The sequence below is a fragment of the Lathamus discolor genome, chromosome 4 (assembly GCF_037157495.1).
Source record: "Lathamus discolor isolate bLatDis1 chromosome 4, bLatDis1.hap1, whole genome shotgun sequence".
In the NCBI taxonomy this organism is placed as follows: domain Eukaryota; kingdom Metazoa; phylum Chordata; class Aves; order Psittaciformes; family Psittacidae; genus Lathamus; species Lathamus discolor.
In genome coordinates this window covers 53,793,003-53,820,070 of record NC_088887.1, presented here as the reverse complement: position 1 = coordinate 53,820,070, position 27,068 = coordinate 53,793,003, and the positions used below count along the sequence as shown (strand labels likewise).

General features: G+C 37.0%; 1 protein-coding gene across 15 annotated transcripts in view; it reads left to right on the top strand.

Annotated features, from left to right (window-relative positions):
- The window catches only part of STS (steroid sulfatase), a 106,268-nt gene extending 79,510 nt beyond the window's left edge, over positions 1-26,758 (top strand). For 14 of the 15 annotated variants that reach the window (XM_065677501.1, XM_065677498.1, XM_065677495.1 and 11 more), the window contains one exon: positions 21,003-24,383. In XM_065677501.1, the coding sequence (XP_065533573.1) occupies positions 21,003-21,385 (383 nt within the window). In that variant the 3' untranslated portion in view covers positions 21,386-24,383. Of the gene's footprint in view, positions 1-21,002; positions 24,384-25,577 lie in introns of those variants that run through there. The other variant, XM_065677502.1, reaches the window with a different exon arrangement.
- Positions 26,759-27,068: the final 310 nt, after the last annotated feature.

Genomic DNA, 27,068 nt, shown 5'->3' with positions numbered 1-27,068 from the left:
TCTTCATTAGACGTATTATTTAGGTAAGTTACTGAATTCACAATAAACTTTCCCTTTCATCAGCCATTTGAAGGAGCGGTTAAAGGATATGTGCTATGCAATGCTCTTTTCGAGTAAACCTTCAAAATTTAAGCCTTATCTTTTCTAGAGACACATAAGGAAAAGGATTTTTTTCTTCTATTTTCCACTTATTTGTCAGCCACAGAAAAGATGATACACCATTTTTTTTCTGCTTCCCTTACATTTTGCATGATATAAAAAAATAATTCACATTATTCTTCACATTCTGAATTAAAAGAAGGAATGAGTTATCAGGCAGTTTTCTTTGCTTGTGATTCATGTCTTGCTCTCAGACTTGTGCATGCTGACACTCAGTATCAGTGCATTAGAAACAGCCAAGGCATACAATCCTAGTCCTTAGAGGTTGAATTTCTGTAATTTTGAAACCTTATAAATATATGTAATTTAATTGCTCTGTTAAAAGTACAGAGCAAGACATGCTAAAACAGTGTCAGCAAAGTACTGTGATTGCCCATTATCAATGCTTATTCTCCATGGCTGCTTGGTGTACCATATGAATACCAATATAAAAAAGCAACACCTCTGGAAAAAAACGCAAACTTCTTTCTGCCTAGTAAGGTGTAATAATTTAAGGTGTTTTAGTCATTAGACATTTGCATTTAAAACAAAGCAGCTGAAGGATCTGCTTTTACTTTCTTGAGCTGAGACACCCAAACTTTTATTTAGCTTTCAGTTGTGTACATCAGATTATGCTTTGGCCTATTTTAGGTCTGATCACATGCTCTTATGCCAGGGCAAGTAGACAAGTACTTGTATATTTGCTAAAGTTATAATTTAGCAAAACTGAGTACTAAAAAACTAGCAAGATCTCTGTCTCGAGAACGTTACTGGCGTATGAATCAGTGCTATCAAAAATGCATTGCTATGACAACTTAATTATAAGGAGAGAATTCATCAGATACAGAACAAATCTACAGTTGAATGGAACTACTGCCTCTTTCAGACTCCTCTGATTGTGTGCAGAATTTTCATTTAATAAGGAGGAAATATATTGTAATCCTGTGTAACAAAAACTGAGAAAAGTGATGCAATACAGTCTGTATTATAAAGAAATAATAATCTTCACCGTATTCTGGTACTAATAAAAATACACTAATGTTTCTGATAAATGCTGGAGTGACTTTACTAACAGCACTTCACCTTTTCTATTTCAAAATGGATTTCATTATTCAGTGGGAAATGTCATTCAGTAAACAAAAGAAAAAGAGACTTGCTATGGCAATCTAAATTGAAGCATGCTAGACAATATAACGAAACTAGCTCATCATGCAAATATAATGACTTTTAAAGACAGTAGAAGTTCACCGAAAAGCTTTACATAGACATTTTCTACTTTGCGTCACGTAATAAAGAGGATATATTTCAATTACTGTTTATTCTGAGTTTCTTGTATGTTGTGATCTACTGCAGTTACTGAAAATAGTGTTGTCAAATTCACCAACCAGGGATTCTTTCTATATTATCACAGAGTTCATAGCTGTTCTCATGCCTAGCTGTTGCAGTGTCCTCCGGCGTCCAGTTGTCTACAGTATTTCATGAGGCATATTTTGTTCTTTGGCTAGGGATGATGGCCTCTTCTCAGTCATTCATTTAGCCTTTTCTGCAGTTTCAGCTGTTCCAGATTAAAAACAAATGAAAAGAGAATGGAGAGGAATATTTTCTGTTTTACAGTTTTCAGACTGTGTACTTAGCATATATTTACAGAATAGTGGGTTTTTTTAAAGAGAATGTTGCAGGTTTGGTTCATCTAAAGACACTGGAGTCCAATAAAGAGGACAAAGCAGGAAAAAGTCTGTTCAGGAGGGCTGTTTTGTAACAACTTCTGATTTGGACAGATGCAACCTTTCTTGTGAAATGGAATTAAGTCTTAACAGTTAAAAAGTATAAACTGAATTCATATGCTTAAAGAATGCTAACTTGCAAACACAGTATTGTCCTGAGAGAGTGCAGCAGATGGAGCCCAGACAGGTAGCAAAAACTAGGAAATATCTATGAAGTTCTATAATACCAGCTTAAAAAGTTTTTTCTACAGTCAAGTTCTCAGTGTGAGGGTAGGTGAAGCTAGTGGCTGTCACTAGCAAATGGAGATGCATTAATTTGTATGTGAGAGACATTTTGGACTGTAAGTGGTGGTAATATACTTCTATTTGAAAATGCCAGACCTTTCTTGTTCAGCCCTTGTAGAGCATTTAAAAACCATAACCTTTCAGACATCCGCAAAGTAAATTAACAGTTTTCTCTGAAGTAGACAGTATTAGTTATCTGTCAATATTTGGTATTTTAAAGATATGTCTTAATATTGCTTCTACTTTCTTAATACAAACAAGAAATGTCAGTGGTAGCTTTGTATGTAAACTGTAGGATGTGCTTGTCATACCCAGTAGTCCCATTGGCAGATCCCATAACGTTGCCTAGCTTTTTCCTATTTTTTTGCTTGCTTCCCTGAGGAGATTTTTTCCATTTATTGTTTATTTGCCTTCTCTGTGGTGAACAAAGGTCTTAGAGGATGCTGTTACAAATTAGTAAGGATTTATATTGCCCCCGGGAATGCCAGTAGTTATAGTTCTTTTCATTGCTTAGCAATACAAAGGAAGGTAAATTTAAAAGACATTTCATCCAGAACTTTCTTCTTTTGCACAGCATCTTCAAAGAGAAAGCTAATGCTACCATGTGACTATAACTGCTGTCAAGGAAACATTTTGTTTTCTTACAAGGAAATATCTTTTCTTTAATCAAGTCTTATGGTACTAACCTCATATATTTTCTCAGAAAAGAACAGATGGGAAGGGATAAGAAAAGATAAAAATTTGAAGGAGTAAGATTTTCCCATTGACACAAAAATTTCTGCTTTAGAACTAGAAATTATAGACTTTAGAACTAGAGCTATAGACTTCTTTAGTCATAGTAAAATGGATGTAGGAACGCTTTTGTCTCAGAGCCATTTCCCCAGTGAAAGACCACGGTAAATGTCCTTTGACATTGACATTATACACACAGACTTTCAGTGATCATATCATAGTTCTTTTTCTTCGTATAAAAATAGCAACCATAACATACTGCTGTATTGAATCCAACATATCCTGACCTAAATTAGTAATGTTCTGGGTGAACAGAGAAAGGTTGACAGATTTCAGTGATTATATAAAGGCGAAGGCATTTAAAGTAGCTAATTCAGTATTATTTAAACTTCAGCTTGAGTGGCTTGCTGTCAGATATTGTGTCATGCACTTGTGACAGGACGAAAGAAAAATCTCCATGGATTTTTTTTTTTTTTTTTTTTTTTTTTGGTACTCCACAGCTAACACAAATAGAAAAAAAAAAATCTGAGTTGGAGCTACTGTCTGGTAATTTTTTATCTATTTATAATTTTAACAGTAGTCAAAGCAAATATAAATAACAACTACAACATAGAGAGATAAAAATGCCCTGCAACTTTCAAAAATTAATTTCAGCTTACCAAGTAACGTAAAAAGTGGGTCTTTAAGAATTTCTGGAGCATTACACTTCCAAAAATATCTTTAGTTCAGTGTTGGATTTGAGCCTGCAGCATTCTGCATGTTACATGCAGAACATAGCGCTGATTCATCCTAATTTAAAAATTGTATTCAATGGCATTATGTTGTCTTAGGTAGTGTTCTTCAAAGAAAGTAGTTATAGCATGTACAACCCACATAGAGTATTCTGTGTGCCACAGTCTCTTACACCCTATTACTCCTAGAAAATAAAGCAAAGTATTTGTGTATTAGAGAAATTCCCTGGAAACCTGACTGTCAAGAGCAAAGTGACTTCTCAGTATGCCATTAAAGACCATGCCATTAAAGGCAGAAAATATAATAAAAGAGAACAGTGGATGCTTGGATGATGGGTGTGCTTGGATGATGGGTGCCCTTGGATGATATTACGCTGGAGACCAGTCTGTGGCTGTGGCTGATGTGCACTGTGAACTGTGTAGTTGCTTCTGAATGTAAGTCCTGGAAGCTAACCCCCCCCCCCCCCCCCCCCCCCCCGTATTTCATAGAATCATAGAATGGTTAGGGTTGGAAAAGACCTCAAGATCATCTAGTTCCAACCACCCTGCCATGGGCAGGGACACCTCTCACTAAACCATCCAACACAAGGCTTCATCCAGCCTGGCCTTGAACGCTGCCAGGGATGGAGCACTCACAACCTCCCTGGGCAACCCATTCCAGTGTCTCACCACCCTCACAGGAAAGAATTTCCTCCTTATATCCAATCTAAACTTCCCCTGTTTAAGTTTTAACCCATTACCCCTTGTCCTGTCACTACAGTCCCTGCCAAAGAGTCCCTCCCCAGCATCCCTATAGGCCCCTTCAGGTACTGGAAGGCTGCTATGAGGTCTCCTCGCAGCCTTCTCTTCTCCAGGCTGAAAAGAATCACAGAATCCCAAGGGTTGGAAGGGACCTAAAAAGATCATCTAGTCCAACCCCCCTGCAAGAGCAGGGTAACCTACAGTACATCACACAGGAACTTGTCCAGGCGGGCCTTGAATATCTCCAGTGTAGGAGACTCCACAACCCCCCTGGGCAACCTGTTCCAGTGCTCTGTCACTCTTACAGTAAAGAAGTTCTTCCTGATGTTAATGTGGAACTTCCTATGCTCCAGTTTACACCCATTGCCCCTTGTCCTATCACAGGATATCACTGAAAAAAGCCTAGCTCCATCATCCTGACACCTACCCTTCACATATTTGTAAACATTGATGAGGTCACCCCTCAGTCTCCTCTTCTCCAAGCTAAAGAGACCCAGCTCCCTCAGCCTCTCCTCATAAGGGAGATGTTCCACTCCCTTAATCATCTTTGTGGCTCTGCGCTGGACTCCTTCAAGCAATTCCCTGTCCTTCTTGAATTGAGGGGCCCAGAACTGGACACAATATTCCAGATGCGGCCTCACCAACTCCCCAACTTCCTCAGCCTGTCTTCATACGGGAGGTGCTCCAGACCCCTGATCATCCTCGTGGCCCTCCTCTGGACTTGTTCCAATAGTTCCATGTCCTTTTTATGTTGAGGACACCAGAACTGCGCACAATACTCCAGGTGAGGTCTCACAAGAGCAGAGTAGAGGGGCAGGATCACCTCCTTCGACCTGCTGGTCACACTCCTTTTGATGCAGCCCAGGATACGGTTGGCTTTCTGGGCTGCGAGTGCACACTGCCGGCTCATGTTCATTTTCTCATCGACCAGCACCCCCAAGTCCTTCTCTGCAGGGCCGCTCTGAATCTCTTCTTTGCCCAGTCTGTAGCCGTACCTGGGATTGCTCTGACCCAGGTGTAGGACCCTGCACTTGTCGTGGTTGAACTTCATAAGGTTGGCATTCTTGTTTTGTTGTTCTTAGTAGGGCAATTTTGCAGACGGATTTGTGTAAAATTTTTTTGGAACTGGAAAAAAATGGATTTCAATAATAGTTTCTTCATAGTTCTTTCAGTGACCTCTTCGTAGAAATGAGAAGTCCCTGAAGTAATATCGAACAAGTTCCTCCAATGAAACAAAAAATGTTGTAACATTTTTCAAATTTATTCAAAGATTTACCCCAAATTTTGTTGAAAATCATATGTCAGGTGCAGTTCAATCATAATAATCAGAATAGTAAATATAATGCATTTATTTTTATAGACCCAATGGTCTCATAGATCTAGGACTCTAATGAAATATTTGTCAGACACACTCACTCACTCTTCAACACTGGCATTTTAGAGCAAAATAGGTTGCCTACGGTTCATAGTAGGAGCAGAAAGTTAGAAATCATGAAGTTAGAAATCATGGTGGAATCACACAATAAAAGTCAACAAGACTGTAAAAACTCCATAAAGTCATGATAGTTTAGTACTTAGAATTAGCACTAGTGTAATAAAGCACTAGTGACCCTTTTAGTGTTAGGAAGAGTTAGTCGACCATAAGATAAATTTGTCATTACCCCACTGTCCTAAGTTTTTGTTTACAGCCTGTTACCTGTGTATTGTCCATTAATTATATCACAGAAGTCAGCTTCTCAACCATCTCAATCATCTCACTTGCTCAGTGAAAATAGTCTTCAAGATTCAGTAAAGTGTTCAAGATTAAATTAATTATATTATCTTGTCTCTCTTCAATGTGATAGGATGTTGTACAGGCAGGTTTTCAGTCCATAGCTCTGACCCATCCATATGGACCTGTTCAGTGACAAGTGGAAATTTAATCTCAGTCCTGAAAGCATTATAGATACCTGAGCATCAGTTCATATCCTTGATAACAAAACCGCTTAGCCAGCAAAGCTATTTGCCTTTAGTGAGCTGTTACTTTTTTGTCCTAGACATGTTTAAGTTGTATTAAGGGAAAATGCAGTTCTTGCCCTACAGTATGTAGATTGGATTGTGACATTTGGGTTTATGAAAATTACCAACAGCTTTTTTTACATTTGAAATTATCCTATTAAATATCATACATTGACAGTTTGGAGTTTTATCCTTCTGAAAACCTTGTAAGGTGCAATAATAAGCTTATTTTAGCAAAAAAAAAAAAAAAAAGTATTGAAAACTAATGTCTCGGTATAGTTTTATGGTCAATGTAAACATAATTAGTCAGTGGATAGAAAAGCAACTGGCAATTGCAAAAAATTACACAAGGATACAGGTTGTTCGTTTATCTGCTTCAGTTCATTCAGCTCTGCCTTAGCAGGGCTGCTAAGTCATTTAGAAGTTCTGGTGATGTCAAGAATATCAAGTAGGTCCAAACACTAGGACCATGTAGTGACAATGAAAGGCTTGCTTAGAAAACCCTGCTGGTGTTCAGAGTGAGGTTGTCATAATCAAGAAAAGGTGCTGAGAAATGCTTTAACTGGAATTTGAAACTTGATACTAAACAGATTATACAATGCCTGTAGCTCTTGAGCATCATCAAAGTCCTCTTTCTTCTCCCTTTTATATGACCAAATATTTCTCATCTTCAGTTAGGAAGTGGTTTACTTTCAGCCAATGCTGTTAAACAGTTACAGCATACTATTTTGGGGGAAAACAAAAAACCAAAACAACCAACAACAAAACACACAAAACAAAAAACCCTAAGTTCTGAGAAGCATACTTGAATGTTCATCAATTAGCAGGTTGAACAAAAGAAAGTAAAAGTACTATTCATATTTTACAGAATGTTTTTTAGTACCTATCTCTCAAAGTACTTAATCCAATTATAAGTAACCATGAGGAGTGTTCATATTTTGAAGACAGAAAAAATATGTAAAGGTCAACATTTTACTGTGTCTTTTTAACACAGCTTAAATGTGAAAAAGTTTATAATTTTTTATCTTGTAATCAAGTAAGAAAATTAAGTATAAATTATTTGAGTGCTGCAAAGGATTATTCCATTAGTGGGTACTCCTCAAATTTAAGATGCTGGCAGATGATTACAACTAACAAAGACAGTGTCTATGCACACAATGGCCTGAGTATTCCCCACTAAGTATTTTTTTCATGTTGTCAGGCTTGATAAATCCATGTTATTGCTGTAGAATGAAAGACCCCTTAAGTACCTTTTTATGTCTACACAGCCTAAGTACCAGGATCTCAGTTAGCAATACTGATTCAGTTCTAGTAAAGAAACAGAGTATTAGTAGAGAAACAGCCAGCTAGTTAGACTTCCATCTTTAGAAGTGTAAGAGAAAGTTAAGCAACCATCTAAACACTGTCTGAATTAGAATGTTTTAATTAATCACTAGACTGAGGTTGTGGTAAATGTCTGTCAGCATGCAATGCACTATAGTATGAAGCAGAATTGATCACTGCAAATCACCGCTCAGTGCTGAAACAAACCTGTTTTACAGCTGAAAATAATTTGCATAATCCATTTTCTTTTCCATTTCAACAGATGAGGAATGGGGGAACGTGTGCCTAGTTACTTGTCTTGGAGAGATTAACATAAAAATGCCTAGTAGTAGGAGCCATGGTAGTGAATACAATAGAAAAACATTTTCTGGTGTTTCCTGTTAATGTTGCTATTATCTCAGATCTTTAAAGATCTGGGATTTTGACAAAGAACTGAGCTAAAATTGAGAGATGGAGACTGTTTGCAGAACTGTAAATTAAAAGTTGAATGTAAGCTTCAAAAGCCAAAAAACAACTCCCCGTATACAGATGTTTGTATTTCACAGTATCCATTGATTGCTGTCATCACTCTTAACTTCAGTGAGGAGGAGAGCATATATATAAAATTTATACCTTATCATGTAACGCCAAAAGCGCTTTCAGTAATTTTGAGGAAATACAATGTGTAACTGAATGACTTTAGACTGCAAGCTTGTTTATATTCTATTTATATTATTTCCTAAAATAATGGGTTAAATCCGTGAAAGTAAACGTCTATGAGGACATACACTTAGACCAGTAAAAAAGATATAGGCTTTTATGCTCAAGGATGTACTTTCTTTGTTTAACTGTCTTGTGTAACAGAGCCTGGACCTCATAGTGCCACAATAAATAGCAGTAAATGTTGGATTAAGTTTTTGTCATAAGTGCTTTCAAAGATACTTTGAGGCATGCTAGAATTATTACATTGAATTATAGAATTAATTAAAAGTAGGAGATCAGGAAGCCAAAGAGATCAAATACCTGATTTGCAGCTGTGGTCTACGTACAATCCTTTAACTGTGCTTCAGAGATTGGAGGTATAAAAACAGACTGAATTCATTTTGCCACCCATGTATCATGGGGAGAAAAATTGCCAAAACCCACCCTTCATGGCCCATGAAAATGATTGACTAGAAGTTTTAAGTTAGAATCTGGATTATACTCATTTTTGTGAGAGAAATCTAATGCCACCTTAAGTGCTAGCAATTTTGTCTTTTTTACACTTAAAACTGTAAGATTTAACACAGAGAATGAATGACAATGTCTGGAGTTTCCCGGCTCCTTTGTTGCTTTCTTCTAGTTTGAGATGAACTCATTCAGTGGCTGATTACATCTCAGGTGAGCTCTCTGGTCATTGTGTAGGACTATTTTACACAGCTAAATCTCTCCAGGAGGCCCAAGGAAAGGGCTTTGCTCAAATTCTGCACCCAGGTCTATGAACCACATAGTTCAAAACCACCGGGATTTACCTGGATATATTAGGTAGTATGTCATGTATACATAGCCATGTATCTGATAGAAGAATAAAATGCAACAAGGTTTTACCAATGGGATGCCGAGTAACTGAAGAACTTATGTTTGGTGTTAGAGGATATTGCTAAGCAGACATCAGTTTAGTCTTCAGGGAGGTAAGATCTGAATGCTGAGCACTGGTTACTGTACAAGGTAGAGCTGTCCAGTGAACTGGACACTTGTCTTAAACTTCTTAAAACTTGATTGAAAGGTTTCTTCTTCCTATAGACTTTTAGAAAACATTAAATAAATCACTCAGAGCCTATCCATCAGTGTCAGTATAACAAAGAAATAAAACATTTTTGTTAACTTTTTTTAGTAAGAAACAGCACAGAGTGCCAAGAAAATAATTTACTATTTTAATTTTTTTTTAATGGTTTGAAGTAGGAGATTTGATGGAAGATGAGGAGCATATGTCGGTCCTTGCCTGAACAATTAGTTTAGCCCTCAGCATCTTCAGTCATAGATTATATTGTAGTTTTCTAAATTTAAGCATGAGGTTATTATTAGTATTCCTAAGCTAAGGTCAAATACTTTACTGAACAGAAGGCAAACAAGATGAAACCAACCTCCCAGTAAATTCACAGGGATTTTAACATTCAATTCAGTCTACAACTCTACAAAAGGTGTAGAAATTAAATTTGGGCTAGACAATGCAACAGGTAATTGAGGGATGGGACAACCCAAACGAACTCCGAGCAATCACCTGCACCAAAATCTTTGTTTAAACTCCAGCAGAAGTTTGTAAAGGATTTGTATTGAAAAAGTTAGTAGATAAAACACTACGTGAAAGGAGTGTGCCAATGAAATGTCTTTGTCTTCTGCAATAAAGGAAATGAATGATAGTAGCACAAAAGTTACAATAGAAGACACCATCCATCAAGGGAGCTCTTAAAAAATACATTGTAGGGAACAATTGTGCAGTGGCAGGGGGATGAATTAGATGACAAAAAGAAAATTCATTTGAAATATCTGAAATGAGCTTTTGTTCTTATGTGCTACAACAGGAACAGAGGAAACTGCATGCATTAATATGAGAAAGCTGCACGCATCACGTAAGCAGAGTCAATGCAGATTTGCTGCATATTTGACTATATTTCAAAAATATATTTGACTATATCCATCCACAAATATATTTCAAAGGTCATTGAATGATCATTAAGGATGAATAAGACTAATTTTAAAAGTATATAGAATTACTTTTATTTGATATAAAATTATGTTTAACATATGAAAAAGGAAGGCAAACCCCTGTGTTTTCTGGCCATGTCAGTTAAATATGTAGGTTTTTGCTGTACTTGAAAGATGTTTATCCCACTATTTGAGAACACTGTGGGATTTTTCATAAGTTGCGGCACCATATAGATAGATATTCAACCTTAGAAAACAAAATTAAGGATGGACTAGAAATGCTGGAGGGACAAGATTTTTGACTCTCTAACTTGGGGTGATGCTTCACTGTAATAGTGACTCTGGAAAAACTGCAAGTGCCCCCAGCACTGCAGCGCTTTTACTGATGGAAAAAGGTCTTCCACTACCCAAGCAGGGCAAGCAGAGCAAGCAGAGCTACATGTTGCTAACAGTATTCACCAGTGGCTCCTGACTTGGTAAAGTGGTGATTCAGGTTCAAGGTCCATCCGGGGAGTCCAGTCAGCAGCAGGAGGAGATGAGAGCACAGACAGAACTGTCCACTTGGGCAGGAACTGATGATGTTGGGATGAGCTGAATCCTGGTCCATTGGCAGGGTGCATGGATAAACATCTACCCTAGGGCAGGGCAGGGCCAGTGAGGTTCTTTGGTACCCTCAAAGCTCTTGACATCTCAGTTTTTAGCAAATTCTCAGGATGGTGATGACAGCATGTAGAAGTTGGCAGTGTAAACATCTACCTCCCAGTTAACCTAAGCTAGTCAGTTTTATCAAAAGAGAAACAAGCAGAATTCTTCTCAACCTAAGGCAGACTTCTAACAAAGGTGAGTAGCAGATCAGTATGGGCTCATAGCTAGCTTACATAAAGACCTCCACATTGCAGGGATCCAAAATTAGGAGAGGTCACCAGATTTTGAAATTGTGTACTAAGTAGCAGCATAGCAATGAGCAATAAATCCTACTAAGTACCTTGAATTTAAAATTAGAAATGCCTTGCCACGTTTTTCACAATGTGAAAAACATTATTATTTTGATAAATGTCAGGAATGACACTATGGGAGTCTTTTGAAGTTGACTGGGAATCCTGTAATTTAATTAGTGTTATTTTTCTTTTAAATCAGTGAAAGTTCGAATAAGGGCCTGTCTAGAAATATGCAGTCAATAAGATAACCAAGTTAGACTATGTAGTACAATACATGCTGATTTAGTTTTGTAGTACAGAGTGACATTTTATCCATGAACCAGTGTCATGAAAGAACTGACAAGAATGGTCAGAAAAGAAAAACATGGGTGCGATACAGATCCTGATTTGAGTTACAGTGGCATAAAGATCTTTAAAATCTAATTGAGAAGGTGCCACTTGCTTTGCTTGTTCAATTTTCCTTTTAACACATGACCAAAAATGGTCATTTATCTTCTCTGTTTGCTATCAGCTCTCTGAAAATATTTTTATGCTTTCTTACAGGTGTTTGGGGCAGCTTTTAATGTGGAGGCATAGGTGTCCTTCTCAAAAATAACTTTATAAATGTCAATAAGTCTCATTAAACCTCATGCCTTTTTACCAGCCATTGTCTTAACAGCAACACAGTGACTAAGTAATCTATCACAGAAATAGTAGCAACTGTAACAATAAGTAACAAGTTTCTATAAATACATACTCATCTTTTACTGATATTTACACATTTGCATGTTATACTCTGTAGCAAAGTCTTTTTCTTGAGGTTTCCTGAACAGTAGGAGGCAAGAACAGCAGACCACTTTTCTGGTTTTGAGGGTCACATGCATGAGGACACTGAAGTGTCAGTGTGATGTAGATTTATGTCTGCTCTCCACTGGTTCAGCTACACAATTCCATGAAAGACTTAAATAGCACAATTTACAGTATGTAAGTCATTGGAGTAAATTCATTTTTCGTTCAGTAATAGCTTGTGGTCTTCAGTTCACATTTTTGCTGGACAAAGAGCAGTCCCATTTTCCCCTCTGAACTGTGTCCTTCTACCCTGTTTTCATCCTTTTCCCATCTGTTTATTCCCCTTTCCATCCCCATTTTTGAGCTTCTAGTCTCATTGACACTGAATCTCCTTTTGATTCTTCTAATTGACAAAATCTTTGTGTATCTTCCCCTTCTGTAGTGAACTTTGACCTTCATGAGGGTTTTCCTGTCATTTACCTTTTCTGCACTTTTTTTTTTTTTGTTTGTCTCACAGGCTCCTTCACTTTCACTTTTCTCTTTAGATAAGTCTTTTATCTTAGAAGTAGGGTTTGCTTTTGTTTGTTGTTTTTGGGGGGGCATGTGTGTGGTTTTTTTAACACCTTTTTGGCTTCTCTCTTTGCTCCTGGTTTTCTTCTTTGTTGATGTTAAGAAGACATACATTTTTGCCCTGCATAAAACATCTGAGTCATTTACTACTATTTTGTGCTGAGGTCCACTATAATCTTTTCATCTTCTTGATTACTGAAGATATTTTGTTTCATCATTCCTAACTTGCTTTGTGGGTATCATCTTCAATCTTTGTTTGCCCCCTCATTTGTTGGGTTTTTTTTCTCTCTCTACCTGATCTTGCCTGTTTCGTGGGCGCACCACAATCAAGAAAAGCCTCCATAAATTCCAAATCATCTTCCAAATCCCTCATTTATGTTCAGCGTTTCAACTGCAACAGCTGGAGGAAGCAGAACAAGTATTAAGTGTAATTTAACTAAACTATCTCACTAAATATTTTAATTTGCTATCTTGATCCATATATCAGGGCAAATGCAGCTAAATTTGGGTGACACATCATGGGCATATTATTTAGTAAGTGTGAAATAATGTAACTGCTAAAGGAGAGAAGTGTATTTCTAGGTTGAACAGACACCACAAAACTGTTTATATCCAGCTCAAGAAAATTGACCTGATCAACTGATACACATTTCTGCTAACAATATTTTAGGCAGGAAAGTGTTTCCCCTGACAAGCATGACAAATATTGTTACAGTATTTTCTTGCCTCTGCTCTGCTCTGTGACAGTGGCAGTAGAGTTATTGTTAGGCTCAGGCAGAGCTATTTATACACTGGGACTTGCAGTGCTCCAGAAAAAAAGAAGTTAAATCCTTGCTTCTTTTAAAAAAAATATATTTACTCTCTTGCTAATCGTTGTAAGAACAGAAACCCAATTTCCTAATCCAGTTGATTGAAGTGAAATAGAGACCTTCTTCTTCTTTTTTTGTTTTTGATTGGGTTGTTTTTTGGTTTGTTTTCTTTTTCTTTTCAGTGTTTCTTTTTTATTTTGGTTCAGTTTGATTTGGTTTGGTTTGGTTGTTTTTCTGTATTTGCATTTCCCTTTCTCATGGTTTAGATTGAAAACTAAGGGGCAGGAATGGCTGCAGCATTGGAAGCTGTATAAAGAACAGCTGAAATGTATTCATCCCATCTGCAGCCCCAGGAGACCCTTCTCTGTCCTTGTTTTTAATATGAAGGAGATTTTAGCACTTCAAAAGGTAAAGCCTGTTTTTCACTGCACTGCATACATGCATTCTTTAAGCTGCAAATTAGGAGAGAGTCAAGATTTTTTCCCTTTTCCACTGCTTTCTGTTATCTGGAGAATAGCTGAAGATGTCTGTATCTATCTTGCATACCACCAAGAAAAGAAAATTACTTTCCTGAGACTCTTTCCCATTGCTTTCCTAAAACTCTTCTCTTCAAACTCAAACATTCATGTTGACTGGAGAACTGTGAAATGAATTGTTTGGTTTTTGTATAGAGATCCAGACTGGCAGACTGCTGAAATACCTGAACCTTGAACAGGTAAAAACAGAAAATAGACTTCCAGAAATTTTATTAGGAATAAATGTATATGAGTCCCTGATCATCTCTAAGAAAATATCTTGTGTTATCTCCTTTTGATGTTTATTTTTAATTCATGATTTTGAGGGATTTTTGCATTGTTTGAACATACTCTTATTAATCACATTATTCTATATCACAGACCTTCAGTAAACTTCTGCTTTCCATTTCTTGAAATGTATTGTTTCCAGATGATAGGCTCATAGGAACCCTAATGAACTAGATATAAACTTTCCTACGTATTTCAAAACTCAGTTTCCACCTGAAATTCTGATCACACCCCCAAGGTATTAGGTGCTATTCCAAGCTATCTAGTTTTACTTGACTTGGTACCTGCACAATTTTCTCAACTTTTCTTTCTAATAAATACAAACAATACAAGTTTCAATTTTCTTTCAGGTATTCCCCCAAAAGTTTTACACCATTTCTAATCTTTTACAAGTTTCAGGTTCTGGCAAAGAGATGCATTTTCTAACACTGAGACAAAAACTGTTCTCATTTATTTCAGATGCTAAACTATACATACTATAATCTTTACAGTAAAAAGAAAATTCAGTCTTTCAGATTTACTTTTTTAATATTTAGGACTGCCTGGTATTGAGATTTTTGCACCATATCACATAGAAGTGGTTGCTTTCCTTGATTCAATATTTATTGTTTTTTCACCCTGACAAAAGGAACCCCTTTGCTATGTTGTCATTTGTGCTTAACTAATTCAATTTTCAAGATAAACCCATTTTTTTCAGAAGATTTCCTAATTATCCTAGTAGCTTTTTAGCAGTAAAAAAGTCAACCAACTAACCAAACAACTAAATATTCAACTAAGACACCGATAAGGAAGTATAATGTACCCAAGTTTTTAAAATAAAAAATATTCAGTGTTCTTTGGCAGTGTACAAAATTCCAGGCAACAGCATAACAAAGTTTATACTTTTAATTTTCAAATTATGTTTGCATAATTGTTTTTATTTTTAGATGTACATCTTGCTACTTAAAGGTTAAACACACTACCAGTTTTTAGATTAATAATTTGGAATACTTTATTAGCATTCTGTGTGTCAAGGGTTTTCTTGTCATCTAAATTTTGAAAAAAATGATAATTTATATACAAATTTGTGGGGATAGTTTTGGTTTTGGTTGGTTCAAGCTCATTTGAAAATTTCTGCGGAGGTTGCTTGGGATTTTCTTTGCATCTTTCTTTGTCTTTTATGGTTGCTCAGTATCAGGAAAATTGCTTTCTGAATCTTGCAGATCTGTTCATTTCACTCAGAATGATTGCATCCACTTTATGTAAGGGAGTAATCATTGCCCTCAATTTATCTTCTTTTAATAAAATGTGTGTTTGAAGGGCAGAAAGAACAAAAGGCAAAACACAGTTCGGGATAGTTTTCTCTTTGGTATTTGCCATCTTTGTCAAAGCGACTATCTGTTACATTCTTCAGTGTGGTGGTGTCTCAGTTCTTAACTCTATCTCTTAGTGACTCCAGTGGAAAACCAGTACATGCAAATTGATACTATTTCTCTCACAAGCAATAAAATAAGGCTTTTCTGTTTTCAAGGACTCTTGAATTTAGGTTGGAAATAACCAGTTTGGGGTTTTTTTAATTTTGTTCCACCATTATATTCTATTTTCAGCATGCCGTCAACTGTTGCTTGGATGAACTGAAAATTACATGCATCATTCAGCAAGTAAATAGTTGTTTCAAAAAAATCTTTAGCAAGTGTCTGGATTACATGCACCAAATTATTATGGATGGATTTATTTATTTATTTATTTTGCAGGGCAACATGTATTCTGCCATACTGCTGTTAAGTAAGACTTCCAAATAAGAAGCATATAATTGCATTATAGCAGCATAGATTCTGTACCTACAGATTCTTCCCATTTGGGACTTTTGTCAACAAGAAAACACTATAAATGATTAATCAAGTATTTTTGAAGATGATGAAGAATTCAGGAGAATTCAATGGAAGCACATCACTTACTCTAGATAATGAGCTCAGTCATGAAGTTTCTGTCTTGACTTCAGCAGGCTGAGCATGGTTTCACTGTCTTTTACTCCAGCAGTTGTTTAGTATGATTACTATATATTCATCCATGTGGAATCCTTTCCAGTTTAGAGGATACTTAACACTGCAATTTCTATCTGTAAGATTTTAAAGTCACTACTACTATTGGTATTTTCCATGGTTTTACCTCAAATACTGTATGTTCTGCAGAATTCTTTATTCAAGCCTCTTCTAGCAACAACTGATTTTCATAAAATAACATTATGTTTTTGAATACCACTCATTCTCCACCTCCTACTACAGGACGTAAGGTACGGTCTTTTGACTGATGTAACAATATAACATTGTAAGATACCTAGATACTTAAAATAAGTATCTAAAAAAAAAAAAAAAAAAGAAAAGAAAAAATTACTGAAAGAATAATGAAGTTAGAAATTTTTAAACTCAAATAGCAGATTTTTATTAGCTGTTTGGGGAATGCACGTAGTCATTAAAGTAATGCTTGTATTTTCTTTATAGCAACCAGATAATATTCTCTAGGAGCTACATATAGCTCTACAAGGGTTTCACAACTGAAACCTTTTCTAAATTGCTAAATTATTGAAGATCTGAATATATACACATGTGATATCTACTTTATATGAGATTAGCAGAGAACCTAACAATAAATGAGTCTAAAGATACAGGAAGTGGGAAGAAAGGATTCAATCTAATAACAAGAGTTATCTGAAGAATGTAATTTTCATGCTACTCTGTAGAAATGTTGAAGAGGTTGATCTAGGAGTGTAGGAGCTGACAATGGCTACTGAGCACACTCGAGATACAGGAAAAGTCTGTAGGCAATTTACATCAATACGTTACGCCCACAGGGTTATGCTCAAAGGCATCTGATGTCAAGGAGAGACCAGCACTGCAATTTACAGTGAAGAACAGACTCGTTTAACTTGTTCTTGTACAGAAAGAATAAAAAACATAATGTGAACAAAGGAGATAAGTTGCAGCAAACTTATAAAGCTATAAGTCATAGACTAAATTCAGTAAAAATGAGGTCCAGGCAATAACACATCAATAGCTTCTATTCACTTCAAGAACTGCTTATCAAAAAACGCCATTTAGCCATCAGTGATTAAGAACAGTGATATTATAACAGAGAGTACATCCCTATCCAGTGTGTTACTTCATCTTGGAAATATTCCTATAACTTACTGAGAGACTTTTATTTGATCTCATGACTGCTGCCTGTCTTTTGGAGCTATCTGTCTGTTCAAGTATAAGAGAATAAATAGATGAGTAAAGGATACTAAAACAGGAGTCTGTTAGGGAGAACTCTGAACAATTATGTTCATAGCATATTTGCTTGAACTAATTACAACCAATTTTAATGTGAGACTGTTTAGATGTACAGCTTCTGCAGTTTCTGTTTTTCTTAATGTGTGAAGGGAAGAGATGTTCTAAGAGTTGAATAGGTGGAATTGCTGGACAATTCAGAGAGCTGGAGAGTTGCAGGAAAAATGGATGTTAAATAAAGTAGCTGTGAAGCACTGGGATAGTATCTTTAAGTGTGCTACAGAGTTAGAGCTTGCCTTCTGTTTTGGAAGGGACCTGATATACTTGGCTGCAGGGGAGCCCTGACAATTTTACTACTAACTTCACTGAGGAGGAGACATATAGTTATCTTTCTATATAAAGAGAGTTTACTATCCAGATGCTTTGCAGAACAAAGGTATCGTTAATTACTGAGAGATTAATTTGATCCTTGTAGTTAACCTTCTGACAAAATGAGATTTTATATCAGCTGAGAGACTGGGAGAGAGCTCTTACTTTTTAATATCAAGTCTTATACAGTTCATCAGCTTTACAGATTAGAAGTCTGACAACTCTTTATGTCTCCTAGTATATTACACTGGCTGCTCCACAGCAACAGACACTGATAGATATGCATTAGTTTTATAATGCTTGGGAAATTGGCAGTTAAAGTCTGTGCTGCTGTTCCTCCAGCACCACATGAAGTTCCAGATCCTTGCTGAAACATCACTGCAGTACAACAGATGAGCATTACACAGTAACAGACTTTGCTCTTGCAGAGCTCAGTGTTTTGTGCAGTATGATCATGACATTATATAGATGCATAGCTAACAAACTAGCACTAGCTCTTCAAAACACTAGCAGTGTGATTCAGACATGATGTGATGTCACACATGCTCTCTCCCCAACCCCACACCTGATGCTGCAACATGCTGTCTACTCTGTGTAGAGCAAAACCTGAACAATTCTTTATTCTTTGGGGGGGGGAAGGTACAACTGCCTTATTACTTCCTTGTCCCCATGTCTTACCTACATGAGCTGCTTGTACTGACTTGCATTAATTCAAAATCCCCAACTTTATATTGCTATTTATAAGCCCTTAAATTGCCTGGTGATACAGTGCCCAACTGTAAAAAAAAAGGCTGAAAATTTCCTTTCAATGTCATTCAGCACAAGTGTAGCACCAAAGATAGATGTGTGGTAAGACACCCTGACCACAAAGTTCTCATGTGCATGGCCTTACTGGAATTCTATTAATTGACATTTTAATAGCTATAGAATTTTTTTTTCTCTTTTTCTATCAAGCTGTTATAGTGCCCTGAATCAAAGTCTCAGGCAGGGCAAATGTGTGCTTTACAAAGGTGCACAGTGCACTGATTAATAAAGCCCTTTGGCTTTTTCTGTTATTCATTGTCCATCTTGCCAACTAAACACTTTTAAAGGGCCTGAAGGAATGTTTAGTATGGAATTACATACCTTCCCAGAATGTAAATTCTAAATCTCAGTAAATAAGAGGCATATATCTGCTCCTGGAAGTGTTCCATGCATAAGTTCAAAGAAATTTTAGAAGTGTTGTTTTGTTTGTTTATTTCAATTCTGAGAAAACAGCAAAGAATTCAAGTATCAAACCAACCTTTCAATATCTTATTCAAAAGGTAAATGAAGGAATGCTGCCTTGCCTTGCCTTCCCTTCCCTTTCCTTCTGTTTTTCCCAGTAAGACTGTGCCATTGCAGCTGTAACAGCCAACGCCTTTTAAAGCTTGCCACGTCTTATTGCCTGTGCCTGCAAGTCACTCTCAGCATTTAAAGCTCCTTCCCCTTTGCTGGCTTCCAGGCAGCATTTGGAGGGTTCTCCCAGTCTAATGTGTGTAATAACCATCACCCCTCCGACCCTGATTTAAGTGCAGATGAAGTGAACTGGAAGTCTCCAGGCTCTGTCGCTGAATTGGTTCCAAAAGGTAAAATCTCCCATAATGTGAAAAATGCTGTGGGATAGAAGAAGCTGTAAAGAATCTGAAGGTCACATACTGTCCTTTAAATTCATGCTATAGACTAGTACTACAGCCTGTGAGTCTTTAGTCCACTGAAACATTTCTTTCTTTAAACCTGTTTTTATGTTTAAAAATTGAGTATGATACAGTTACAGCTTGTCATATACCAGTTCATCTCTGCCCTTCCCACATGTTCTAGTATTTTCCATTCTGTTGAACTGATGAATTGATTAATAAATATTAACCACTGTAGTGCACATATATCTGTGGCTATCTGTTGCAACATTAACAAGCTTTCTGATAAAATTCAACAAAATACCAGAGTTTTCCCCCAGTACTGAAAAAAAAAAATGAGGTGATACATAAATGTTTTTCACAGTAGGGTGCTGAGGAATGGAAATTACTGATGATTAATGTCCTACTTTTATTAAGAATGAAGTAGGGGGTTTTATCTATTTAATGATTCTCTGGTCCATTTCTGGAGAACAGTGTGCTTCCCTGGCTGGGAGGACTTTGTGTTTCCCTGGAAGTGCCTGTCTCTGCCTGTCTTTCCTGTCTGTTCTGTGATACTTGAGGAAAATAGTAGCCTTTTTTTTCTTTTATTTTTTTTTCTTTTTTTTGCTCCTTTCTTGTTAAATATTTTTGGATTCTGCAGTGTACCTTCTGTTCAAGAGTGCTTCTTGAAGGAGCCAATTGATATCTGTTTATTCTTAATCCAGGAAATAACTAGTATTTTTTAACTGTGAAAATTCTAACTGAAGTTACACTAATTCAGTTTCTGTACACAGCAAATTAAGCTGAAAGAGAATGACCAAACTGCAAATGAAGACCTTTGCTTCCCATTTTACAAAGCAGTTCATCACCTAAAAATTGTACCACTGTAACAGTTACTTATTTTTGGAAAAAAATCCCAAAACCACCATCTAGAGGCCCGAGAGAGCAGTTTAGCATCCATTACACCTTTTCATGCCATCACATTTAATAATGTAAGAAACTGTCTCCAGGTGCTTGCAATGAAAGCATGTGGCAGGGGGCAATAGTTTAATACACAAAAGAGAGGAAGAGATAAAAAGGTAAAAAAGAAATTGTTTTCATTAGTAAAATGAGAAGCAGACATGACCTAGAAATGTCTGGATATGGTCAAGGGGCAGAGGTACATTTTAATAAGTCTTGCAGAAGACAGTACAATAGCTTAGTAAATATTTATGCAAATCTTCTTGGCACAGTTTATGTAAAAATGCAAAGTTCTTTTAAGTATTCTATGGTTTAGTTAATCAGAATCCATCCAAGGGAATGAAATAATCATAATTATTTCATAAATAGTGTGTTGTCTGAAAGTGTGTTTTGCTTATTTTTGTTTCGCTCAATTTTGTTTTATTCTTCCAGTATATTGCAGTTCCTCTACAGAGCAAGGTTGTACTAAAAGACTGATTTCCTGTGGTGTAAATTAAAGGTTCATAAGACTAGAGGACTTTCGGTTTTTCATTTTATCACCAGCTGTTTTGTGTCTGTAAATTGCAGGTGAATCTGTCTGGAAAGTCTTCTTCTTCACTCCAAACTTCAGTCCAGAAGACTCCAATGGTTGCTATGATTCTCATGTTTGCTTCTGCCATGGAAGATTCATCACATGGCATGATCCCCCACTGCTCTTTGATCTCTCCACAGACCCTGAAGAGAAAGTACCATTGACTCCAAAAACAGAGAGACGTTTCTATGAAATCCTCAGGGTCATACACCTAGCAATAGAAAACCACACCAGATCCCTCCATGCTGTCCCTAACCAGCTGTCATGGGACAACCTTCTCTGGAAACCATGGCTACAGCTGTGCTGCTCATCTCTCTTTCAGTCTTGCTACTGTGATCATGATTCAGAAAGGAGCCTGCTGGAGGTCAATTCAGGATAAACAAGCTGCAATTCCTTTTTAGAAACTGGAACAGGAGAGTGTGGGTAGCTGACTTGAACCACTGTGGTACCAGACTTCAGAATGTTTTGTTATGTAGGAGCACCTGCCTTCAAATGCATCATTGCAGAAGAAGATTTCAGTCAAGAAAATGTTCCAAGAGAAGGAGGGCAAGACACACCTTTTCTATCTTTATAATGCAAGAATTAGTATGAAGCACATGCTGTCATCCTCATCTACCAATGGGCAGGCTGTAGACATTTTCTAGATGTGATAATTATCTAGATATCTTCAGCTTCATCTTTCTTCTTTCACAGCAAGAAATTTACCTGTAGTATGTCAATTACAATCACTAAATGCACACTTTCCTGTCCTTTTTGCTAAGTGCTACCCAGTATCAGTAGGACATTACAGAGCAATTAAAAATACAGAGATAATAATGGAGACGTCCACCTGTTACTATAATTTAGTAACTGATAGGTAAAGAGGACACCTGCAATAGCATCTTTATCAAGTATTATGGATATGAAATAATAAATAGCTTGCCAACAATCTAACATTGTGTGTGCCATAATAATGTTGAGAGCTATGTAGCAAAGACTTTGTGTCTACATTAAAATAGTGCTTCCTAGCTAGTGTCTTATTGTATAACGACAACCTTTGTTTCAAAAGGAAACTACTTCAGGTATGCCTGAGTGTGTGCCATAAGTCTCCATATGTATATATATATCTGCATGCCAAATTCATAACCCCTGAAACCACCCAAATCCTTCAAACCCTGATGCGGATACATCACATGGTCAGAGCCCAGTTGCTAAAAAGAGAAAGATTTGGTCCATACTTGATATCTGAGTTCCAAATTCACATGATACTACACAGATGTCTTTCACTGTCTATGACATACCTATTCTTTTATTGATGAATGTAGTGTGATCACAAATAAATAAAATGTGATCTTCCTTTAAATGTCTTTGCCATAGTTTAAACTCTCTGACAAGGATCTATCATTTTCTGAGAAGAAACTTGGGCTTGAGCATTTAAAGCTAAATATAACTGTCTCTGAGTTCTTAGCCTTGGGAAATATACAGTACTTCAGGACTAATTTTTGTATCCATTTTTATCTACATCTTATTCAGGCAATTTTTTTTTTTCCACTCTACATGCAGGCAAACGAGTTTCTTTAGCACATTGTACCAGCAAAATACTAAAATGATTTGATGCCTGACAATGAAAGGTAGCTTGCTCCGTATCATAAGACACTGGTTAATTCCAATAGAATAATATGTTAAAATCTGTTCGATACAAAAGTGCTCAGTGATGATAGCAGTGCAGTAGCTTCAGTCAGCCAACATTAAGGGTGTGACCTAGTTCTTGGGAGCTATTGAAGCCTGTCCTGTAAGAATATATTGTGATATATGGTATATTTCTCTGTCTGTAAAACCTGGGCTTTATTTGATTTTTCTGGTGCAGTTCCATTCAAAATTTCATTCTCTACAATATCCAGATGTCTGTCCTGGGAAATGTTGTACTCTTTCCTTGAAGTCCTATTTTTGATGTTTCGCCTTGTGTTCATGACTGTGTATCTTAAATATGTGCTCTGCAAGCTCTCTGTATGTAGCAAAATCCTGTGTATGCTGATAAAGTTAGACTGTTCAGGTACTTGTCTGATAACCATTCAGGGCAGTTTATATTGTACCTGGAAATCTGTCAGATGGACAGTAATGTGACATAATTCCCTCTTTGCTTTAAGTAGCCACTTATTATTCTACATAAACTTAGGAAGAAAGATGTCTGCAGTTTGAATAGAAGTATTCTTCTGCAGTGATAGTGACTGCCTCTCAGCATCATGGTGGGATCCACACACCCCATGTTTTTGGTGCTCACCGTCTTTTCCAAGACCCCCTTGGGGCACAGCACCAGTGCCTGCATGCTTATTTTTGCAGTGTGCAGCCAGGGTGCCAGCTGCTTCTGTACTTAGCACCACAGCATGGGGGGATGCTCTCTCCAGCTCCTGCAGCTCTGCCACAGCTTATACAAAACTTTTTGAACAAATATTCCTGCTGAAGCGTATATGAAAAAATATGTTGTGTGTTAGGTATACAGCAGTAACCCAGACAAGGTGTTTGGTGCCATTGGATCTGTTTTGTTCCCATGGTTGTTGGGCTGTGACCTTGACGGGGATCTCAATTTATATTCTCAAGGACATCCACATCTACTTCTTTTCATTGGGAAGATGCTATGTTGCTATTATTTCCTTTCTTTCTGCAGGTGCAAGAACTGTTTGTTCCGTTAGGCACCGCAGCTGTTCTGTGCTGCCTGACTGAGGTATCAAAAATCATAATTTTTCTACTGCTGTGATTTCTTCTTGCCTGAATATAGCCTTTCTTTCATACCTTTCTTGTCTTTTGGTGCCATCTCTCTAATCTTCCTAAAAAGCCCACAACCCTCACTTTTCTACATATTTCTTTGCCACTCAGTCCTCATGTTTGCTTGTCATACTGATGATGGATATTTTGCCCTAATGAATCACAAAATAGATAGTGGTTTTAGTGAAAAGATTTGAGTTTTAGAGCTTTGTGACACTGCTAACCTCCTACTTACTTGATGTCTAGTAAGGATTAACTCTGCATTATGAAATCCAAGAAATTGAAACACACACAGGCCACCCTCAATAAGAGAAGTTATTTCTTGTTTCTGGCAAAAGCTTCATATTTCCAGAAATATAATTTAGTGCAACATTTAATATTTTGACAGGCAGTAAAATATGAAATCCATTTTTACAACTGTTCCTTCAAGAAAGATTCTATTAAGAATAGGGCAGTATTTTTTATAGTCTATGTTAATGTCATTTCATTTAATGCCTAAAATAAACCTTCCCTGTATTGCAAATGTATTATACCTTTCAGTACTGTACCTTCTGTTCTGGAGATGGCATGTTAGATCATGGTAATTAAAGTAGTCTTTGTTTATCTATCTGCAAAATAAAGTGAGAAGCACAATATACCATTTTTGTAATGGTACTGCCTGATCTAACAAGGAAAATCTTGTTTTTTCACAACACACTGTTGATGGGATATATGTGATTCACAATTTATGAACAAGGAAGGCACAAGGAGAATGTGCTGCTCTGGTACTTTGAGACTGATTTTCAATCCATCATTTAACTAGCATTGGTATTGTAACATGGTGCCTCTTTGTAGAATATGTCAGTTTAAACTGGGAGTTAAACTTCAGAGGGAAGTGTTTTGCTCTACAGTATTATTTAACATCATCACATCCTAGTTTGCACGGGATACCTATATGGCTCAGTGTAAGTCATTTAACTGTCTCTCAGTTCCTCCTCTGTGCCCAACAGATAATAGTTCTCTAACTATTGGGAATACTGAAAGAACAAAAACTGCTGAAAGTGGTAAGCTGGTGAAGGTGCATTTTCTAGTCAGTAAGGCACCTTCTCTACAGAAAGCACAACTTAAGAGCCTGAAAACTAACGTTTAGAAGATCCCCCTATATTAGTAGGTATAAGATAGATACCCTTAGTTTCAGGTTTATAGACAGGTTCTGTGCTTACTGTTTAGCCCATGTGGCACTAGGGCCTGGAGGAGTGAGAATAGATGGCTAAAAGAGACACATGCTGAGGATTCAGAGAAAGATATTAGTCACATTTTTCTAATTATATTTATTCTCTTTTAGTAGATAGAGGAGACTACAGAGAATTATTTAAATAATATTTCCCCCTCAGGGACTGGTTGTCACAGGTTCTTGGCTTTTAAAAATACACTGACTTGCCTCAAATTACTGTGTCAGAAAAAAGAAAAATGAAAACGAAATATGGGCCTTTGGAAATGGGAGTCAGCTCACTGAAATCCAACAGAAAGTTTGCAGAGAATTAAGTGAATATGGTCAGTATCCTTCACAGCTCAGTGAAAATCATCATTTGCCAGCTATAGTTTATTTCACATTGTAGTAACGTGAGATCTGAGTGTTCAAATGTGTGGGCAACTTATAGAAAATTTCACTTAAGATGTCACCTGATACAGGAAAAAATGGAAAAAGAAAGAAAAATAGGACAAGCATAGCTACAAAAATCGTATGTTCTGATTTTAAAGCATAGTGGGTTTTGACTTATATTAGGACATGATGGTTCTGTGCATAAGCCAGAACTTTTTATCTTCTCTGTCATTTCTCTTTCCTCTAGCATTGCCTGTGCAGCATCTGAAAGATGCTCTAAGGAGCTCACTTTCAAGAGGAGTCCACCCTGCCTGAGTACAGCGCAAGCAGGGTGGCTGGCTGTGTGAGCAGGAGGAGCGGCTGCCAGAAAGCAACACTGCACTGGGAACCACCAGGGAGCAGATGGTTTCAGGGACTTATCTCCACCCTGAAGACAGAGACTTATGAATTTGTGGTTCCTCTGGGTCTGGCAGGGACTGCAGGTGACAGGAGGAATGAGGTCACCTCTGCAGTAGCTGGACTGCAGTGTTTTCTGCAGCAGTATCTTTCAGTTTCAGACTGTCTGTTCAAAATTTGCTGGGTGCCCACACAGTGATAGTTCCCTTGCCTCTGAGTGAACATACCAAGGTGGCTGCTCCCGAATCACCGTTCAGGAGGTGACAGATCTTGATCTGAATCTCTGGGTCTAAGATAGCAACAGTCACACATTTTGTTCCCTGCAAGACTGAAGAACAGAGCCAGGCTCTAGGGACTCCCAGTTTTACAGGCTGCTGAAACTGCATGTATCTCCTGGGGTTCTGTGAACACCCTGATAGAACATATGGCTTTTCCAGAACATTTTTGTGTTCTGGGAAACACCAAAAAGGTTTTAGTTTCATTTGCATCAAAACTGAGAAGATTCTGCCTAAAACTTCATCTGTACAGCAAACAAAGGATGTTGAAATTTTTTTAAAGACTACCCACAGCAGCTTTAACCCACTAGTTGAGTACTGAAAGCAGTGAGCTTGTGCCAACAAAAGATTCAGCAATGGAATGTTTCTTATGCATATGGAAAGATGATGAATTCCTGACTTCTGCTGTACCTTGCATTATACTGGCTAGTAAGAATAAAACCAGCTTGATTATCTTCACATTTCTAATTGTACTCTCAATGTTATGAAACATTGCAGATCTTTCAGGACGTGGATTATAGGCTTTGCAATGCTTATACAGCATCTCCTGAATACTTAGAGAACATTAATATAAACATGCTAGACTCCCTTTGTAGGTTAATGCTAGTCTTCCCTATGACAGAATGGTTCCACAGGTATTTTCCTTGAAAAAGAAAACTATTTATTTGAAGAAAACAGGTTCTTGTATGGTCAGCTCACTTACAAAAATACCTGCAATGTTATTTATTCTACAGTTATAAAGTAATAAAGCTTTTTTATGCAGATAATATTTTATTGTACCTGATTCGTGTGAAAAATATTGCAAAATGGTGGAAATTGCAAAGCAGAATTCTTCATTGTGACATTTTAAGAGAACTTTATATGAAGTTGCTTTAGGTAGAAATATTTCTTTCAGAAGTTTAGATACAAAGCATCTTAAAAGCCTTATGGACTGAAGTTGGACTGCAAGAGAATAAGGTTGTTTTAATATGGCCTTCATTGCTCACAAATCATAGAATCATAGAATAGTTAGGGTTGGAAAGGACCTCAAGATCATCTAGTTCCAACCCCCCTGCCATGGGCAGGGA